The 22,762-nt window shown below is 36.8% G+C and overlaps 1 protein-coding gene and 1 pseudogene across 3 annotated transcripts in view; one reads left to right on the forward strand and one right to left on the reverse strand.

The window, feature by feature from the left end:
* PTPRQ (protein tyrosine phosphatase receptor type Q) overlaps window positions 1-22,762 on the reverse strand; it is a gene marked incomplete at both ends in the record, with an annotated part of 267,149 nt that overhangs the window by 26,192 nt on the left and 218,195 nt on the right. For both annotated transcript variants that reach the window (XM_081083373.1, XM_081083372.1), the window contains 4 exons: window positions 294-375; window positions 1,028-1,054; window positions 16,240-16,368; window positions 17,571-17,670. In XM_081083373.1, the coding sequence (XP_080939499.1) occupies window positions 294-375; window positions 1,028-1,054; window positions 16,240-16,368; window positions 17,571-17,670 (338 nt within the window). The remainder of the gene's footprint in view (window positions 1-293; window positions 376-1,027; window positions 1,055-16,239; window positions 16,369-17,570; window positions 17,671-22,762) is intronic.
* Window positions 1,076-5,879, forward strand: LOC308512142 (uracil-DNA glycosylase-like; annotated as a pseudogene). Its single transcript has 2 exons — window positions 1,076-1,093; window positions 5,000-5,879. The product of its transcript is annotated as a uracil-DNA glycosylase-like (transcript).

The following is a 22,762-nucleotide window of genomic DNA, read 5'->3' on the forward strand; positions in this document are numbered from 1 at the left end:
AAATTAGCATCTACGTCTGAATGAGAGAGCAGAGAAGAAACGAGGCTAGGATGCTATCCCCGGGAGGTCTGAAGAAGTGCACCTTTCCTGACACAGTAGGTGAATAATTCTGTTCAGGTTGCACCAGAGGCCGCCCAGTGTAACATTACTATCCAAACAATCAACCTGGTAATTGGGTATTGATTATCAAGGCCAGAGTCCTTCATGGCCTTGCATGCTTAAAGTGGACATGAAATGTGACACATGAAACGACCAGAGGTCTGGCAATGTTGTGACAACTGTTAGTAACATACCGAAAATTCTTCTTGAAACTTTAGGTTGTTGTTTGTGCAAAGCTCTTCAACATGTTGTAGGAAGGATTTCTTGCTGATCGGCCTCCAAGCAAGAAAAGGTGTAAAATGGAGTCACATTAGGTTGTGTTCTTTCACTTTAGTATGGCACTGGTTAGCAAGTTAAAGAACAGCAGACATTTCAAACCCCATAAACCACCCAACTCCATAAAGTCACTCTGTCATACTTACAAAATTAACTTTTCTCCTTTAAGTGCACTTTCTTTGTATTCATGGCTCAAAATTCCTTCTATTTTTAAGTGACTTTAAGTGAATGATTTAACATTTTAATGAAGAAAGTTTTTCAAGTAAATGTAGGGGCATAAAGTTATCATTGAATCCTCAAGCACATAATACCTCTTTGTCATACAGAAAACATTTTATACATTACAAGGTTTTAGAAGATATAAAATATTGCAGTGACCTCATTCTCATAATGACATGGCTTTTAAACCCCAAGGAGTTTAAATATCCCCGTATTACTTCCCAAGCTAAAATACAGACATGCAGACTTCACCCCAGAGAGAGAGAAAGCATTTCTCCAGTTACCATGCAATTAGTCATGCTTTTATGATTTATATCCAGCCTCGAGGTTTTTCTAACAAACATACAAGAAAGGAACCATACATTATGATTCATCAGATCAGAGAGTCTAAAGTTGATATGCAAAAAGAAGAAAAGATATTTGATAAACTTACTTGATGGATTTTCTATAACTAAGTAACCTGCAATAGAGATTGTGTTAAATGCGTTATGAGTTTAGGGTATGGCTCTTTCTAAAAGAGTTCTAGATTAAAATCAGAAAAATATAAACCAGTTATGTATAATGTGGAATGCTTTTAACTGACATGTGATCATTATTTAATATTCTATTTCATTTTTAAATGTCATATATTATTTGGACCCAAATATAGACAAATGATAATTTAGCTTCTCTCTCAATCTAAGAAGGAACTTTTCTATATTGCTTGGTATTTGGGGCACTACATTAAAATGGGTCACTTTTTAATATATTGCATAGTACTTAGTGGTATAAGAAAGTTAATAGGAATTTAAAAAATATTTTTTTTGTCCATAGAGAATGCTGAACAAGGAAGAGTGGGTCATTGAAAAATGACATCATATTGCCTAAGGCTTGTTTCATGAATGAGTTTTGATGAACATATAATCATAACAAAAATCACAATCATTTCAGTTATTTTAAACATATCTTTTGTGACAGTTCATTGGTCAAGTTATTTATACTCTGAAAAAATTGAAATTATTTCTAGCAGCTAAATAGACTATGCAACACACAAATTCAGAAATGGACACATCTTCCGTAACAAGTTTGTCATGCACAACAAATTAGCACTGCAAAAACACAAAGGCCACAAAGTATAATGAAATAACGTAAAACATATAACATAGTTTTAAATTTTAAATATTATTGGGGATGATTTTACTGTATTCCTTCAATAAAGAATCTTTATAAGAGGATGCTGTGTGAAGTAAAGGATGAATGAAAGAAAACAGTTAGATTGAAAAACATGGCATAATGAATATTATGAAGATGGTCATAAAGGAGTGTGTTCAATGAAAAAAACATGAGTCAAAAAGAAGTAATTCCATTCTAATACAGGGATTGGTGAAAAGTACTGGGGTGGGGAAGCAAGGATTATCAAGAAGAATGATAGAATCTTGGTTAATACTGTAGGTGTCCTCAAGCAGAGGGAAACCTCTCCCAGCTTCTCAGGCTGTAACCTGGCAGAGCATCCCATTATCAAACACGGCATGACAGTGATAAAGTAGCAATGTTTGAGCAAAGTCTTGGTGGGTGAGCTTGTGGGCTTTCCACACACCCTCCAGTGATTCTAAGAAGGCAACAGAGAAATTCTGACTCCAAATGGATATGGAGATGGCTGAATGGGCTATTACATCAGAAGAATCCTTGGTTAGGAGACAGGAAGACAAAATCTGAAATAGAGGCCTTGGAAATTCTTCAGACGTGGCAACAGTAGGAACTGGGGAAACAATTGGAAATAACTACCCCTTAGCAAAGACCATCAAGAAAAAAAGACACTGTTGCCAAACCGGTTTGGCTCAGTGGATAGAGCGTCAGCCTGCGGACTCAGGGGTCCCAGGTTCGATTCCGGTCAAGGGCATGTACCTGGGTTGCGGGCACATCCCCACTGGGGGGCGTGCAGGAGGCAGCTGATCGATGTTTCTCTCTCATCGATGTTTCTCTCATCGATGTTTCTGGCTCTCTATCCCTCTCCCTTCTTCTCTGTAAAAAATCAATAAAATATATTTAAAAAGAAAAGAAAAGAAAAAAAGGCACTGTGGCCTAAACCCACACTACCCAAGACCCTTTAGATGCCTGATGCCTGGATGCTCCCATGCCATGGTGTTCCTCAGAAACAGGAATGGGAAGGGAATTCGATTGGGCAAATCCTAATGAACTGAGCTTCAGGTAGAAATAAATGAGATACTTGGATTATCCAATCTATTTCCCTGTTATCAAACAAATGAAAATTCTTGAATTGCACGGAGATCATTTTTATAGCCACATTTTTCAGTTTGTGATTGGTGAGAGTCAAACGAACTGCCTCTGATTTAATTACAAGCTCATGGTCCATTTATTTAAGGACAATCAGACGGAACAGATCCTCTCTTTTCTCAGAAGATCCAGGATTGCTTGAGGATCCAGGCTAGACTGGTAAAATATTTTTCCTGGAATATCTAGAATCTGAAATAGAGCTAGTTTCTGGTCAGCCATCAATAAATCATTTGAAGAATCAGTTATGTTTAAGACATTCCCAAAAGATGTTAAACATGAATAATCATATGAAAATATAAATAAGCAAGAAAGAGCTAAAGCAACACATTGTTATTCATATTTTTATTCTTTTTTCATTAATATCTTTTCTCATTTAGAAATTATAATTAAACAAATTTTTCTTTCAAGTAAGTTGTTTTCAGTGAAAAATACTACAGAAAGTTTGTTTATAATAATTCTTCTTATTATTTTTTTGAAATATTTCTCTAAAAATACTAATTTTAAAACATAACTGGCTAACTATTGGACTTGAATTAATATTTGTGAGGCTTCAAATACCTGCTCCAGTTACATTATCTTGAGCAAGTTACTTTGATCTTTCTGTGCCTCACTTTCTTAATTTGTAAAGTGGGATAAAATTATATAAATCAAGCCCTAGCTGGTTTGGCTCAGCTTGCGAACTGAAAGGTCCCAGGTTCGATTCTGGTCAAGAGCACATGCCCGGGTGTAGACACGATCCCCAGTAAGGGGTTTGCAGGAGGCAGCCGATCAATGATTCTCTCATCATTGATGTTTCTATCTCTCTCTCCCTCTTCCTCTCTGAAACCAATAAAAAATATTAAAAAATTATATAAATCAAGTTCATATATGTAAAATATTCAGAAAAAGTCCCTGGCTTTGGTAAGCAATACATAAATGTTAGTTACTGTCCTTAGTACTATAGTTACTTTTTCTAGTTTATTTTGTATAACTCAAGTTCCTCTTACTCATTGTTTCTATGATTTATGATATAGAGAATATTTTGGTTTCTACAAGAATATTGTCTTAAATATACTCAAATATGGGTAAACTAGATTGTGCTGGATTAAGCAGCAAGATTTCCTATTTTATTTTTCCTAATCAAGGTTTCTGCATAAAGGATGGTCACAGATATCTAGACTTCCCATCCGAGTCTGATTTTCCAGTTCCCGATGCAAGATCCTAAGTGAATTTCAGTTTTCATGTAATCATGTGAAAGCATTTCTAATCACACTCACATTTTTCACATTATTCCTTACATTTCCCCTTCAGACACTCTGCTTGAACTCCAGATATTCTCTTGGAATTCCTCCCTCTCATTTTGTTTCATTCCAGGTGTTTTCTCACAACTACATTCTACTGATTTCTTAATAGTTGATTCATATGGTAATTTCTCCCTGGAATTTGTCCTCTTCTATTACAGAGAAAATAATACCTTCCTTCTTAGGACAAATCACCTTCTACCTTGTATTATGGCTATTTAATTACATTCATTAAGGACACTGCACTAAGGTCCATGCATTTTTGAAGGCAAGGTCCGGAGTAACACTTGATTTACCACAAGTCCCTCATACCCTATTCATAGTAGACAATGAGTAAATCATTGTTAAGTATACAATGCGGATGAATTCAGACCAAGATACACCGTAAGCTAAATACAAGTGCTCTGATTACCATGAGAGTATTTGAATTAAATCAATTTTCACTAAAATATTAAGCAATTGAGAATTCCCAGAAGGACCTAACTCAAAGCTTTGGATAATTATGATCACTATACTTATCAGCAAACAGTATAGAGTATATACAAAGGTCAGATCCTGCCATCTAACACTAGACGTTAACAGGTGCTAGATACTTTTGTTAGGAAATTAGATATAGGAACAACAAAAAAAATCGCTCTTGCCTACTTTAGTAATAAAAAATAGGTTTTAAAAAGGAAGTAGGGCCTGTTTTGGCTTTATTTTCTTTTGTATCACTCTAAACCCAATCACTTTCTGCAATCTGTCCTTCACATTTGGATTTATATAATGTAAGAAACAAAGCTTTTAATAGTCTAATTCTTATGTAATTGTCTAGGCTTATGTTACAATTCCATTTGCAATAAAATTTTCAGGCCAGCCTGGCAGGTCCCCGGGCCCATTTGCTTCCCCCTGGACTTCAGCACGATCGGCCAGAAGATGCTCTATTCCTTCTCCCAGAGGCCCGTGAGAAGAGCGGGGATGCAGCAGCCAGCCGGGCCAAGAAGGCCCCAGCAGAGCAGGAGGTGCCCAGCACATGGCCAATGGGTTTCAGTGAGAGATGGAAGCACCTCAGTGGAGAGTTCAGAAAACCATATTTTATAAAGCTAACGGGATTTGTTGCAGAAGAACGCAGACATTACGCTGTTTATCCACCCCCACACCAAGTCTTCACATGGACCCAAATGTGTGACATAAGAGACGTGAAGGTTGTCATCCTGGGACAGGAACCCTATCATAGACCCAGGGGCTCTGCTTTAGTGTTCAAAGAGCTGTTCTACCTCCACCCAGTTTGGAAAACATGTATAAAGAGCTGTCTGCAGACATTGATGGTTATGTTCCTCCTGGTCATGGAGATTTATCTGGGTGGACCAAGCAAGGTGTCTTCTACTCACTGCTGTCCTCACGGTCAGAGCACATCAGGCCGATTCTCATAAAGAGAAAGGTTGGGAGTAATTTACCGATACGGTTGTGTCCTGGCTCAATGGGAAGTCGAATGGCCTTGTCTTCTTGCTCTGGGGTTCCTATATCAGAAGGGCAGTGCCATCTAGGAAGTGCCACCACGTGCTGCACGCTGCCTGCCCCTTCCCGCTGTCAGTGTACAGAGGGTTCTTTGGATGCAAGCATTTCTCTAAAACCAACTAGCTGCTGAAGTCTGGCAAGGAGCCTGTCACCTGGAGGATCTGTGACCCTGAACTGGGAGGTATGGGGGAGGTGGGGGTGTGCCTCTGGGCAGTTTCTAGAAGATCCTATTGAAGTATTTGTCAGTGACAAGTTGAATTTAAAAAAAGTAATTTCCCTAGTGATTCTTAAGCACTCTGCACATGGGGGTGAAAGTTTCGGTTAAGCAGCCATGAGCCAGACTGCCCAGGAGTAGGAGCTTTATCCAGTAAAGACTGTACCCTGTGACCAAATGTCTGTGACCTTTGGAACCTGGTTTTGGCCTAGCCCTAGTTTCTAGGCCAGGGGTGGGCAAACTTTTTGACTTGAGGGCCACAATGGGTTCTTAAACTGGACCGGAGGGCCGGAACAAAAGCATGGATGGAGTGTTTGTGTGAACTAATATAAATTCAAAGTAAACATCATTACATAAAAAGGTACGGTCTTTTTTTTCTTTGGTTTTATTCATTTCAAATGGGCCGGATCCGGCCCGTGGGCCATAGTTTGCCCATGGCTGTTCTAGGCCCTAGAACAGTGATGGCGAAACTTTTGAGCTCGGCGTGTCAGCATATTGAAAAACCCTAACTTAACTCTGGTGCCATGTCACACATGTACATTTTTTGATATTTGCAACCATAGTAAAACAAACACATATTTTTTGAGACTTATTTTATATATTTAAATGCCATTTAACAAAGAAAAATCAACTAAAAAAATGAGTTCGCGTGTCACCTCTGACACGCGTGTCATAGGTTCGCCATCACTGCCCTAGAATATGGTCTTGGAAGGGAGAGGAGGTCAAATTCTCTAGACTCTACTCCTCTCTGTTTCCTTTATGGTTAAAAATTGGGAGAGAAGCACCTTTTCGGTGTATGTCAGCTGCTACATGTCTTTGCCCGTAGGTTAAACTTCAGCCTATAAGGCATTGGGTGTTTTTCTTTAGAAAGGGCCCCTTTGCATATCCTGGTGTTCCAGTCTGGGCCAGGTCCACTGCCCTTTGCTCCTTTACAGAGCCCTCAGGCCCCTCCTGGAGGGAACTAGGATTTTTTTGGCAGGTCCCAGAAATTAGAGATCAGTTTTCTGATTGTAGCAGAGGTTCTTAAGGAACAGTCTTTGGTGTGAGCCTTTAGCTTGGCAAAGGCCAAGAGAAGTAGGCTGGGTCTTATTCCCACTGTTCTCTGGGTGTTTCTAGGAATAATCAGTGGAAGTTGAACAGAAAGGAAGAGAAAAGGGGATTTGTTTAAGAGATGAGATATTTTTCTGCCAGATGTATCCCGAATTGGGTTTTGAAGGCTGTTTTTTTATGGACAAATCACTTTGGGACACATTTTCTAGAACACTGGCAATTTTGATCTTTTAAAAACTACTTATGAGGGTGCATATTTTTTTTAATCCTTTTTTAAAGATGCCATTTTTGTTAGGTCTGCCCCTCCCCTCTAGATCCTGTTAAACATGCTGTTCTGCTGTTAGCTGAGTTCAAAGTTAAAACTACCAGAGTTTGGAAATGAAAGTTGTTGAAGTTAAGAAGGAATCTCCAAGTACCTCTCTGGATAGCTTAAATTTATGCCAAAATGGGCATGAATTACCTATTTCAAATAAAAATTAGATTTTTTCCTTGTTGTTGTCTGTGGTATTAAGATAATAGTCCCATATTTTATGGGTATATTTTGCCCTTAAGTATTGGCTATGGCCTACATTTTATTTTTCTTTGAAGTTTTAAAATTTTATTTTTTAAATAAGATAAATTATTAATCTGGACAATGAATGTGGAAAATTAGAAAAGAAGGTGGGACATAATATGAGGAAAATGAATTAACTTATCACTGATGAGGTAATTAAATTCCTTTAGGAAAAAATGTTTGGTTAGATACAAATAAAAATTTACAGAAATTGATGTGCATGAGAGCTAACAATGTTATTTTAGGAGAGCTATTTTCAAAACAAGTGCTCCGCGGCGACCTTCTAAGAAACTCATACAGAACACTTCTTTTTATTAACATTTTTAAAAACTTTTAAAATTCTTAAATGGAGAGTATTTTACTGGCATGGTACTCTTGTTTTATTCCCTTACTATATAGGGTGTCCCAAAAAGTAGATACCACTTTGAATAATTATAAAGGCAGTGTTTATTAAAATATATCTCATTTTCAAAGTTGAGCAATCAGCTGTTAAAATGTGTGTACATTTTTGGTGAGTCCCTGTATTTAAAGTTATTGTCAAGTCATATTCAGCCTCTTAGTATACAGATCAGTTGGGTAACTGTCCAGATCTCAATAAGATAACCAACCATGTTCCAACATAAGAGGCTAAACAGTGTTATTACATGAATCTTAGCTGCCTTAATTCCTATGGCCTTTTGCTGAAAAGAGTATTATTTCATGTCTGGGCTCATTTTTTAAAAGTCTATCAAAAACTTAAATTCCACTCAGATTACTCCTGATAGATCCAGAGAGGAGTCATTTATTTATGTTGGCAGTGGTGATTGAAGACCTTATTGTCACAGAGACTCGGCTTTCCCTCAAGGTCAATGAGTTGAAATCTATAGGGAATTAAAATATAGTCCAAATAGAAAGCCATAGATGATAGCATATAGAAGAGCAGCTTAAATGAGCATTACCAGTAGCATAGGACAAATTAGGAAATTTTGTGTTTTCTACTAACTAGTTAAGTTAGGCAAAAAAGAAAAGAACCTCAAAGTCTATTGCCTTGATATAAAGATATGAAATTTGCACACACTGATATGTACTTCATATTAAAAGAAAAATTTGTGAACAATCCTATCTCTCTGGCAAAATGTATTAATTAAACTTTCCAAGTTTTGAAAAATGGTGAGTGTGAGTTTTTAATTGCTCTGACACTTACATCTACTTCTAAATGATATTCTATTACTTATCCAAAACACTACAACGCTGTCAAAGGTGTCTTAGTTTTGTTCTTCCTGTTGTTTTTATTTGTCCCACTTAAGTAGCATCCTTTCAGATCCTTCCTCATTTTTTATAAAATCATCAAAAACTGTTCTGAGGTCTTCAATTCAAATTAAGAATATTATCCTAACCAGTGGCTGGTAATATATAGCTGATGCTAAAACTTCATTTTATAAGGTAAATATACAACCCAAGTAAGTCAGTAATGTAATGTTTTTCTTATTTAATTAGAAAAACAATCAATTAGTAAGTGATATCCAAGTACTCTCCCAAAATGTCTCCTTATATCTGTAAGGACAAATAGGTTGAAAAGGAACTCAGCCATTTGAAGGGCAGCTCTTTGGAAGCTGCCTTCCTTTTTTCATCACAGTATTTCCAGTGCCTAGAACAGTGCCGCGCACTTGATAGATGCCCAATTGTCACTTATTTTATTCAAGCAAAGTGAAATGGACTTTTAGATAGATAGGGGAAAGCAACATTCTTGCTGATGTCAAAGAGCTGAAATAAGATCCCCAGGGTGCAGGAGTTATATTTTCCTCATTACTAAGCCTCTCCACATTAGCACATTTGAAAACAAATTCTTGACAGTTGGTGTATTTTGTCAACCATGTATTCTAAATTAAAACCATGGGCATAAGCTTAGCTACCCCAGGGACAATAGGGTTGAAGCGGTAGATAGAGAGGATGAAGAGCCTGCTGACAGCTGTGTGAAAAGATGGGCAAAGTTTTCAGTGAGGACTTAATGAAGAGGAGGCTGGTGACATAACACCATCGAAAAGGAAGTCCTTGCAGCCTGAACTATTAGCTATGGAGGCAGATAAGCACTGAAGTTCCTCTGGATGGAGTTAGGAGGCAACCTCAGAAAACTAAATTTGAAGATCACATCTACTTTAGCTAATACAATTTGTGTAGAGGTGTTCTATAAAGATTTTCATTAACCCAAACTATTATGTTTAGTTCTGACTGAGCAGGAAACTATGCAGGGCACTAGGAGAGAAAAATAATTGCTGAAAGAGGAGAGACAGTGAGGATTCTATGAAAAAGGGAGCATTTTTCTCTGAGGTACTAATGGCCTAAAGCAAAAGGATTATGTTTAATGATGACGAAGAAAGACATTCAGCAGAATTGCTCGAACAGAAAACTTGCGCGTCTGGAATGCTGAGGTCAGCTTTGAGTGCTGGTTAGAGATGGATCTTTTATGTGACATGATCACTTACATCTTTAGCTCAAGAGAGTCTTACTTTGACAAATGTTTGAATCTGATCAAGCAGGTCCTTTGAGGAAAAGGCATTTTCATAAAACGATTTTAATTCTGTAAATGGAAACTTAACAATTAGTTAATAAACAGTAAAACAAGATTAAGTATGATTCCCAAATGCTAACTCTGATTAGCATAGAAATAGGCCTGGTCTCCTCTGTTTCAATCAGGCCGAGTACTATTCAAAAAGAATGTTGGGAGCAATGGCCCAATCCAGCACTGTGGCTCATGGAGACAGATTCTTCTGCAGTAGATTTGAATTTTTGAAATCAAATGCATTTTCATTCTCTGCTTTCATTTATATATTTTGCAGGAATTAACTGATTATCTCTGAGGCATTCAATCAATTGCTGGGGTCCAGTCTAATGCTGACATTTTGCTTTCAGAATATAGTAACTTTTGCGCTAATATTAAAATGACATTTCTGAGGATCAGAGGAGTGCCTGAAAATAAGCACTCCAGTTGGGTGTCCAGTGGTCCAGACAAAATTAAAGATTCCAAGAAATGTGCTACCCTGTGTGCCCCAGTGTCAGGGAACAGGAAGTGGCAGCATCTTGGTCCTTACAGATTACTACCTGCAGCAGCTGAAATGAGCTTGTGTGGAGTGTAAACTCAGCCTCCACTTGTCAGATGGCAAATTCAGCCCTTGTGCCATGATTAAAATAGGACTTCAAGAAGTATGTGAAGAAATCTAGGTGAACACTTGTTTTCTATCAAAGCTAACACAACATGAGAACACAGCAAATTCTTAGGACATGCACATTATGAATCAATGTGCATTTTGATAAGATTAACTTTACCATACCAATAGCATGCAGTATTATAGAGGGCACATTATAAGTAGAAAGCATGGGGGATGGCTTTGAGAAAAATAGCAGTTTAAACAATAAAGCACTCAATAATATTTTAAAATACAGAGCACACCACCTGACAAGATTAAAATAGTCACAGCAGAGCTCTGCATCACCACAGTAACTTACTGGATGACAAAAATCTCCTTGCGTCTAAAGAAAAATGAAGAGTATCTGGAAGTAAAGATTCATTAATTATTGAGTATACAAACACTGAATTACTTTTGATATTCTACTATAAGGACATGTGCATTAAATATTTTAAGTTTTATTCTACTTCAGTATATTTCTTATTCGGAATTCATATGTTGGTCAGACATTTCTTATTTGGATTCTCATATTTTTGCCATGGCTTATAAAATAGTATAAAACATAAGTAAAATTAACAACCAGAATCTGCCAAAGAACTGATGGCAATTAAAATGCTAACTGTTTTACATAAAATTTCCTGTGTCAGTCAAATACTATGTATTCTTATGAAAGCCACAATCAAAATTGCACTACTAAAGATTTCCCAGTTTCTGCATATTTGAACTTATATTCAAATGCCATCATTCCTTTGTCCCATATCAAAAAATTCAAAAGGAGGAGTGCGTTCCTTAGAATTGGTCCCGGATAGAAAATGCTGCTTGACGAAGGAAACCATGAGCCCTTGTGTATTTGAGAGGGTTAATATTGATCTCATCTAGTATGCCTCAGAGTTAAATACACACTACACACACACACAAATATAGGTGTATTTTGATATCTCAGAATCAAACAGACCTGGGCTATAACCACACCTGTCTTATTTACTAGATGTATGTCCTTGAGCAGTTACTTAAAATCTCTACGTATCTTTTGTTTTTCATTTGTGAACCAAAAATAAGAGTACCTACTACAAAGACTGAAAGTTATTTTCGAACACGACATACAGAATTTAAAACGTAGTAATTGCTGATAAACAGTAGCAATTATTATGTTACCAATCCCTCTATGAAAGTAAATTAGGGTAATTTTAATTTTACAAATATTATAAATAACAATAATAACAAAACCAAATGTATTTTTATTTATAGTTTATAAAGCACATTCATAGGATTCTTTCAAATGGTAGGCTTCCTGAGGACATAGCTGTAAGTTGAACAAGAATTCAACATGCAAACATCTAAAGTTATTGAAGAAGGAAAGATATTCTTAAACTAGCAATTCAACTGTTTGCTTGATTTTATTGAGAAATTTAATTCCATTCATTATTACTGAATTTGGCCTTGAGTCTTAATGTACCATTATATTCACTCAACTATAGTAGGCAAGATCATTAGTATGGGATGGTACACAAAATTTCTGGGGGGGAAAATAGAGGCTAAGAAGAAATTGAGTGTCTGTCAGGTAAGAATATTAGAAACATTGATTAATGTTATTCTGCTATTTTTTTCTGATTTTGTCACCATAGAAACCAAACTTCTGTAATTTAAGTGTGAAAAGGAGGTGAAAATAAGCCCTTTTATAAAATAGAATCTTTACCTTGTGTTATTTAATTTTTTGTCATAGATCTTTGGGAAGTTAGCCAGTGTTGCACTTAAATCAGTTTAAAAAATAATCCATGGGGTCAATCTCACTATCTTAAAGAGACAGGTCTCTGTTTTACCTGTGCATGTATTGCTGACCTTGCCAATATTTTCACCCAGAAGCTTTTCGCACTTCAATGAGTTAAGTGGTGTGCTTTGAAGGAGTCACCACAAAATGTTGTTTTGTTCATTTGTTTATCATATAATAAAACCAAAGGATCATTTGCTAACCTGGTAAATGTGTAACGGATGAGCCCAAAATATTAAATGTTCTTCCTAAAAGTTGGCTTGTGTTGTCAAAATGTAAAAATAAAATGTGCATAATGAAATGACATAATTATCATTCCACATAAGAATTTAAAATGTTATGTTGGTGTACCCTGACTGTTCTCATGGAGTTATGGTGCATTAAATCTTTGAGTTTGAGTCTCCTTCAAGAAGAAAAAGTATAAAGTGAGAGAATTCTTCAGATCTTTTATGAAACAAGGTAAAATATAAATTAAACAATAATTTACATATATAACAATTATAGTATAAAGCTTACAATGTACATAATAAAGAGATAGATAACATAAAATCCTATATGATAAAAGCATAATACGCAAATCGACCAAACAGCAGAACGATTGGTTGGTGGGGGGCGGGGCCAGCAAGCAGGCAGCACCAGGCCAGCCAAGGCACATGCTAGGGGGCAGATGGAGGGGATATGATCAGGGGGCAGCAGAGACCAGCAGCAGTGGAAGGGCAATCAGGGGAGGAGAGTCAGAGCCACCAGCTGGCACTGTCCCCTGATCAGCTCGCCTGGTCATATCCTGCAGAAGGAGGCCAGACTGTGGCTTAGGCCCACTCCCAGCAGGAAACGGGCCTAAGCCATCAGTTGGACATCCTCCAAGGGCTCCTGGACTGTGAGAGGGTGCAGGCCAGGCAAAGGGACCCCCTGAGTGCACGAATTTTCATGCACCAGGCCTCTAGTAGTTAAATAATTTTTAACTATAAAATATTTCAAAGGATTTAGTACCAAGCATCACAATGCTTTTTTGTCAACTAGATAACACCCTATAATTAATATTTTAATGACTGATTAGATATTCTCTTTTATTATTTCTTTTATGGACATATGGAGACATATAGCCATGAGGAAAATTGCAAGTCCAATTAGCATGAAGAAATTGAGCAGGTTCTATGGGAAAGAACTTGCTTGAGCTTAACTAAGAAAGAGCATATGGGTAGACTTAAAGGAAATTATTAAGTGCTTTCCTGCAAATGACAAAGACATATGGCATAAATTACTCAACATTTTGGAAGCTAACTTAAGCTCCTTAATTCTTCACTTCTAGAACCTACTATCTGCCATCAGTCTCTGTGGCTCCAGCCTCATCAGACCTGCATGGTTTTGAATAGGTTTAGCTTTTTCCAGCACTTAATCAGGGATCCTCCTCTAGTTACTATTTTTCTAGTCTTACTGTCTAATGTATTAGTGACTTTATTAACATGAAAAACTTCAACAAATAATAAAGCTAAAGATAGATCTCTGTAATGAAGAGTTAATACCCAAACCACTAGATGGCTATTTTAACACATTTCTATAATAAATCAAGCAAAGCATATTATTATGTGCCATTGGAATTACAAACAGAATGTTTTACAGTCAAGAATACTGGAATCATATCAAACAAATGGGAAAGTAAAAAGCATGGACACTAAAATTTCCAAGTTTGTTATTACTAGGAGTAATATTTACTAATTTTCTATGTGTAAAAGTAAATAAGACATTTAAAATATATTTGAAAGACACTCCTACATCCTTTTACAAATAAAGTGACATGTAAATGAATGTGAAAATCAGAAAAAAATAACCAGGAGTCAAGGTTAAATAAGGCAGTCCCTGAATTATAAACACTGAATAATAAAGAATCTGTAAGTCCTCACCCACCTTTTCTATTAACTGCTATAGCAGTAATTGTTAAAAAATAAACAAATAAAAATACAACAACAACAAAAAAACAACCTTCTACCTTTTTATAATGGCTGTGTTCAGAAGTGGAGGAAGCTTCAAACTGTGCAAACATGTAGAGTTTAGGGGATCTGATCTTACCAAAGCCCAAAGTTTGCCTAGAAATGCTACTCTCCTTAATAAAGAATACGTTCTCTGATACTGACTGGCTTTACGCCCTCCCCCCGCCCCCCCCCCCCCCCCCCCCGCCCACACACACTTTATTATTTGATATCTGTGAAAGACCTACTTCCTAAGGACTTTTGGAGAATGAAAAATATTTTTTAAAAATTCTCTAAAAGTTGGTGCTTAGCAGTTCACATTTTAGTATGAACAGATTAAAACAACTACAGTTAATTGCACTGAGAGACTTGAAGTTTTATCACTTGCACACCTTGGGGTGTAGAAGAAAAGATCGGGCCCCAGGCCTGTGGAGGAGGCAAAAAGCCTTGAGAAAAGAGTACAGAAAGGCACTTGCAAGAATACTACTGAAATTCAGTTGGGCCACAGAGACTAGACACTTCCTTTCACTACGCAGTATGACCCTTCAAGGACCGGGAGACACAGCTTCATACTAGCAATGCGCTATTGTTCCTATGATGTGGTTTCACTTTGGCAGGTTACCCGGGGAATCTATTGATCTTTTACACACACCATTTCTTAGATTGAAAACTATGCCTTGGGTAATATATCTTACACGTAGTCTTTGGAGTAACATCCATTTCAGATGGGAATGGCCTGTATTAGAATATTAACATAGATACATATCTGAATAGAAAGAAGTTTTCATATCCAACAAGCCTAATTTCCTTGTAATTTAGTGATAATGCTAAATAATTTCCATCCTGTAGCATTTGGAAGGCACCTGCTCATCAGGTGACACTTCTCTCTATAGCACAGTTTAGGTACCTTAGACATGCTGGAAATATCCATGCAAAGTCGATCTATTAGGCAAAGGGCAAACTTTGTAAACAACAGCTATAAATGATTGATTCCTTAGTAAGTTCCAGATCTTTGATGTCATATTTTCAGAGTTAATAATCTTTAAAAGTACAGCTGAGTTGTTTTGTATCAATTGCCTTGTGTTTATTTAAGCATCACAAAATACTGACTCTTAAAAGAACCTAAACTTGTTAAGACAGCCTGATGATAGTTTTTATTGAGAATTTGATAAATTATCCTAATAGACAAAAGTTTTTCAAATGTTCCAACATTCTGAATAATATGTAATGATTTTAAAAGAATTTAAAATTACCTATTCTTTAAAATTAAGTACTTCACTATTTCTAATACATATTATTGATACATACATATTTAGTACACACATATTTACTTTTCCTTCCAAAGGTAATTTTTACTGTGCATTTAATTTTTAAATACTAAGCAATTTAAAAAATATAGTTTCACTATACAATTTATAATTTTAATGTAATGTCATACTAAAATAAGGAGTTATAAAAAGGCTTTTATAAAAATAAACAATATCAAGTAATTACAAATTTAATTATTTTAAACTTGTGATTAAAAATGTGAACACCTCCAGAAAATCTTATTTAAAAAAATCTATCATGTGAAGTGAGTTGTTAAACATAACTTTAAAGGTTTAATGTGTAAAGATATTTGTCTCAGAAAAAAATTAAAAAGCTTGGTTGAAAGCACTATAGTCCGAGGTTCATATTGAACTCTAAGTATTAAGAAGATTAAGTGATTCTCCGAACATCAGTGAGAAGTGTGCAGAAGATGGAGGTCACCCTTTGAAAGAAGATCTCTGTGACCTGTATAAATAGGAGCCCCACAAACACTTCCAACAAGCATAGGTCAGAATAGGGTCATGGCTCCAGGCCCTCTGGACCACTGTTCGCCCAGAGGAGTGTGCTCACCGCGTTAATCTCTCGTCCTTCAGTTCCAGGTCTGCCACTGTGATTAGCTGGTCCAGCTTGAATTTAGTGTCAATAATTTCTGCATCTCGAGGAGAGTATGTGCCACCTTCTTTCTGCTTCTGACGAATCCTAAAATCCATTTAGCAAAGTCCAAGAAGGGGATATCACAGAAAGCATTAGACATGAGTCAAATAATTTCTTCACTAGGATCACTTCTCTGACTATACTGAAAATGTATAGCTACTCAGTATCTTTTTCAGGTTTAATTCCATAGCACCTATTTTTAATAAATATTTTGAACATGTTAATTTGTTGAAGTTTCAAAATTTAATGAGAATTAGTTGATCAAGGCCTGAGCCACTGGCATATTTAAAATATAGAGCAACTGAGACTGATTCTGTGAGCTTATATTACCCCTCTCCAATTGCCTAATAGATTTCTCACAAATAAAAAATATGCCAAAGTGAAAATAGCTCAATGATATCAGCACCACTGCTAAAAGACAATGTTCTGTTGTTTTAATTATTTTAAATATTTTTAATTAAATTTGTCTGTTATCAATTATTCAAAAATATATAGAAAGCCTGGCATCTTCTGCTTTTGCGTTATCATTTTATTGTTTCTGAGCTCTAAATCCACTCTTCTTTGCCCTGGTTTGTAATATTAGAGCTAGACGTGGTAACATTTCTCTTTTGCCTGCTAGTGAGATGTTGAGCTTTGTCAACAGAGGACACTGGAGTGACACGGCAAGGCGACAGGGATGGGAGACACTGCCCTTGGGGGTTCATGCTGCAATATTTTTATTCATGTGGGAGCCCGGCAGCCCACTTGCATGAGCTCTGGCTGCCTCTTAAGTGCAGGCTCTTCCCACAGGTGAATGGTAACAAGTAGCTCCAGCGGAATATCCAGATACTCAGAAGAGTTTGTTTCTACAGACCAACTCAGCCTGCCTACCCTCCAACAGCAATGGGTAGCTTCTAAAGAACAGCGCCAGCCCCTTCCCTCTGTCACATTTCTTTGCCCACCGATCGGCAATAGGCTGCATGTGCTTGTGGTAGCCACTCCTTGTTAGCCTTGGGCCTTTTCTGGTTCTTAGTTCCTTTATCGTCCTCTCTCCCTCATCCTGGAGAGGGCATCTGCTTTGTTGCACTGACTAGTTCTGGACCCCTCAGATCCTTTACCTTTTAGTAGTTATGTATTTCTACTAGTTAACAGTTCTTTTTATTAGATATTTCCCATTCAGGTCACTGTTGTGGCTTGTCTCCCTATTGGACTGTGACAGAATAATGCTCACAAAGCATAATAGGCCTGTGAGCACAAATAATTCTTACCTTGCAAATGCAAAAATAGCTGTTCCAAGAAGAATGATTGAAAGGATACACAAAGTGACTGAAAGAATAATCTCCACAGTTCTTTCTGAAAGTCCTTCACCTGAAGAGGATGAAGTATAACATTATCATTAGTTATTGTTGTTGTTGTTGTTATTATTATTATTATTATTATTATTATTATTATTATGTAATACTATCTTGGATCTCAAAACACAGGAAAATATTTTCTTAGACTACTGCTCAAGAATACTAATAGCATTTACAAATTTGTTTGTTCATCTTATTCTCCTAAATCTTAAAACTTTGGGGCTCAGACTTTGGACTTCTTCATGTTTTTATCTAAACTCACTCCCTTGGTGAGCCTACCCAAACTCATGGCTTTAATCTTCATCTATATGATGTTGACTATTAATTGTTACCTACTGAACTTACTTGTATAACCAACTGCCTCCTGGAAGTGTAATTAAAATAAAATAAATAAATAAATCAAAATTTCCAAAGCGAATCTCCTATACTTCCCTTATCTCAGGTGCATCCTTCCACCTCTAGTTGATGGCAACTTCACTGTTCCGTTGCTCAGGCCCAAAACCTCACAGTCATACTTGACTCTCTCTTAGAACAAATCCAAAATCTTTGAGGAAATCCTGTTAACTTTATCTTCAAGTTATATACTCTTTTCATTAAAAGAAACTAGAAAACTTGGATGGTAATTCCAAAGTGGTAGCAGGGAACAAAAGGAATTCACATATCTTATGGGGCAAGAACGCTAAGAAGCTTTCAAAGACTAATGATATAAGAACAAAAGATCCTCTTAAAGAAGTTCCTCCTGGACAAAGAAGGAACAATTTAGACTTTGTAATAAATAGAAACTGAAATTGATTGAAATAGAGTCAACATATAAAAAATCCATACATTCTAATATTATTGAAACTAATAAGCTATGGGAGGAATAATAAAATTAGATACACAATATTACATTTCTAATGAAATAAGTGATTCAGGTAACAATCCTAAATGCTTTTCTAAATGATGAGGAGTAAGGTTGATGGGAAATTGGATATTTATAGAATCAAAAATAATACCCCACAGATTATTTTCTGGTTATAATAAAGGAAAAAAACTACTTTCTAATAAAGGATTATGCTGTCACTACTACTAAACTTGCTAATCAATTTAAGTTCATTGAAAATGTGGCAACAAGATATTATACACCTTCTGATGTGAGGTATTTTGAACTAGGCAGCAACACTTTTAACATATCCCTGCCAAAATCATTAATTGTGAATATTCAAACCTTTATATTTCATTTCTAATTTATAAGAAAGTACTGAAAGGAGGAAAAAATTAATGCTACCAAGCAAAAGTAATCTGGGAAATTCAGAATATGGAACCTCCTGCAGAACAACTCATCTGATTGCTTTAATGAGTCTATATCATAGGGGGGGGGGGGGGGAAAGAAGGGAAAGAGAAGTTTCTTCTAGATTAAAAGAGATTAAGAGATCAGACAATCAAAGATAATGTGTGACCTGTTTATTTTGATCCTGATTCAATCAAGCTAAAAAGAAAAATACCAAAGGATGATTTGAAAATGTATGTAGTATTATATAATATCAAGGATTTATTGTTAATTTATTTTACTGTGACAATATAATATACTAGAAGCCCAGTGTGCAAAATTGTGCAGCGCTGCCCACCCCCATGCGCCCCACTGCACTTGTAGCCCCACCCACCTGCGCGCCTTGCCTGCTGCCCCACCCGCCCGCCAGCCGCCAGCCTTGCTGCAATTGGGGCCTGTGGGCCACACCACGTGAGCTGTGAGCCCCGCCCTGCCCCACCACTGCGAGCAGCTCTTGGGCCAGGGGGAGGGATCGAGAGGTGCTCCATGTACCTCCTGGTGAATCCAGTCATTGGTTGTTACGGAGTGATGTCGTTATGCCACAGGCCTTTTATAATATAGATATATACTCATTAGAGAAACATAGTTATTTCAGGGTTCCTTCTGCGATTTACTTTAAAATACTTCATAAATAAAAGAATGAATGCATAAATAAAACAATATGGCAAAATGTTTAAAATTATTCAACTTAATTAGTAGGTTCTGGAGGGGGTCATTATAATCTTCAAAACTTTTGTGTATGCTCTACTCACTTCTCACTATCTCAGCTGCTAGCATCCTGATCCAGGCTACCATCCAGTTTCATGTGAATTATTGTATGGACTAGAGACCTGGTGCATGAAATTTGTGCACTGTGAGGGGGTGTCCCTCAGCCCAGCCTGCACCCTCTCCAATCTGGGACCCCCTCACAATCTGGGACTGCTCACAATCTCACCTACCTGACTGCATGGTTGCCCCTAACTGCTTCTGCCTGCCAGCCAGCCTGAACACCCCCTAACCACTCCCCTGCCAGACTGATTGACATCTAACTATTCCCCTGCCAGCCCGATTGCCCCTAACTGCCCTCCCCTGCGGCCTGGTCCCACCCAACTGCCCTCCCCTGCAGGCTTGGTCCCCCCCAAGTGCCCTTCCTCCCCTGCAGACCCGGTTGCCCCCAACTGCCCTCCCCTGCTGGCCTGGTCACCCCTAACTGCCCTCCCCTGCTGGCCATCTTGTGGTGACCATCTTTGACCACATGGGGGCGGCCATCTTGTGCAAGGGCGTGATGGTTAATTTGTATATTAGCTCTTTATTATATAGGATATACAAGTTCCCTGTATCCACCCTTGTCTTCTATCCATCTATCTCTAAATAGCAGCAAGAGCATTCTTTTAAAACATTACCTTTCTACTTAAAACCCTCCTCTCTTACAGAGAAAAGCCAAAGTCCTTCCAATGGACTATTTGACCTGGTTAACCTCATTAACTCTCTGGTTCTCTGACTTCTCCTCCAACCTCTACCTTATGCACTCCTCTGGAGCCAGAATGTCCATCTTGTTGTTTCTGGAACATACCAAGTCACTCTTTACATACGGCTTTTGCATCAGCTTCATCCCTTGCTGAAAAAGTATCTCCCTTATATATCAGCCTGGAGAGCCTTTTTTTTTTTTTAAGAATTTTATTTATTTATTTATTTATTTATTTATTTATTTATTTATTTTTGTCTAAAGTTTTACATATGTCTCCTTTTTCCCCAATTGACACCCCCCCTTCCCCTTGGCCAGCCATTCCCACCCCAGGCAAGCCCGTACTGCCCCAGTGTCTGTGTCCATTGGTTATGCTAATATGCATGGATACAAGTCCTTTGGTTGCTCTCTAACCCCTCCCCCTTACCATTTGTCTCTGGATCTATTCTTGTTCATCAAATTATGTTGATCATTATATCCCACATAAGAGTGAGATCAAGTGATATTTATCTTTCTCCAACTGGATTATTTCATTTAGCATAATGCTCCTGGAGAGCCATTTCCTTATCTCCAAGGGTTGCTTCTCAATGAGGCCTACACTAACCACCTCCTATGAATGTATAGGTGCCTCCAAAATTCATATATTGAAGCCATAAGGCCAAGGGTAAGTACATTTAGAATAAGGAAGTAATTAAGTTTAAATGGGTTCATAAGAAATAAGAGATGGGTCTAATCTGATAGGCCCAATAGTTTTAGTATCCTTATAAGAAGAGATACCAGAAAGCTGGCTTTCTCCCTCTGGACACACACACAAACACACACACACACACACACACACACACACGAAGGAACAGGCATGTGACTTTAGTGAGAAGGAGGCCTTCTACAAGTCAGAATGAGAATCCTCACCAGATACCAAGTTGACTGCAACCTGGATCTTGCATTTCTAGCCTCCAGAATTGTGGTAAAATAAATTTTTGTTGTTTAAGCCACCCAGTCTATGGTCTTTTGTTAAGGCAGCCCAAGCAAACTATGATACCACCATTAACAACTGAAAGATATAACTAGCTCACTTCCTGCCTCCTCTCTTCTATATCCTCTGCATACTGTTCTACTCTTTCTTTTCTCCATAGCCCTTATCACCCTTTAATTTACATTATAATTCATTTATTTATTATCCTTATTGTTTATTATCCATCCAGAATGTAAACTCTCTGAGGACAGGGGACTTTATTTTATTCAAAACTGCTTTTCAAGTTCTGAAAATAGTACCAGGCACATAATAAATGCTCAATGAATATTTGTTAAATTTACTAATGAATACAAATATTGAAATAGATACTACTTTTTTTCGGGTTGGAGATCAGTCATTGAAACAAATAAGAAGGTACAACTTATTAATCATTTATTTTAGACAACTACTAAAATTATTGTAAAGTTTAATTTATCTGATTTATAATTTTACTGTAAAAAAAGTATTAAAGTTGAGTGACAAAATAGGCTATTTGTAAAATATGCAGGGCTTAATGTTTTATATTTTTTCCCTGGATTGATGCTTATGAAATGTTAAAATATAAAAGCATTCCTATGGCGATTCTGCATGGTAGATTTAAATGAACACTGGACATTAAAGAGTTATCAGAGTTTTATGGTTTTCTAGAATCACCAGCACAATTTAGAAGACACTAAAGCAGCATGTAGCTCCTAAAGTATTTTAGATACACGTTTCTTTATACATAAAAATGTGAACGATTTGTTTGATTGAATTTTCACATGCTGACTCTTAATTGGATATGCTTGGGAAAGGAAACGTGAAGATGAATGAAGAATCTTTATCAGGTAATATTGAATCACTGGACTTTAGAACTCAGTGGGGATAAAAATGATTTCATAGACCACAATTTTTTCCCCATATTAGATTACTATTTCAAAGCACTAGCCAAGTGAAGTGAGGAAATGACATACCATGTATTAATAAACAATGTGTAATCCTTTGGGCACATGTATTACAAAAGTACCATTAGGAAAGTACAAAATGTGCCATGATTGTGAGAACAAATTCTGCTTCATTGCTATTCATGTACCCACAAAGTATGACCAATAAGAATGAAGGCACTTCTATAAATCTTTTCACAGAAAATGGAATTATTTTACCTAAAAATATAAACATGAATCTTTTTGGAATAAGTACAAGTCATTTCCTCATTAGACTTAAAATTATATAAAAGGTCAAATTAAATTATGCTGTATTTGCAGAATAAAACATACCAGTGTAATTAAGCAAGTCATAATTATGAAGTACTAATTAAGTTCTCATCAGTATTATATTTTGATTGTAATTATCATCATTGA

Source organism: Myotis nattereri, assembly GCF_964212035.1.
Source record: "Myotis nattereri genome assembly, chromosome: 2".
Taxonomy (NCBI): domain Eukaryota; kingdom Metazoa; phylum Chordata; class Mammalia; order Chiroptera; family Vespertilionidae; genus Myotis; species Myotis nattereri.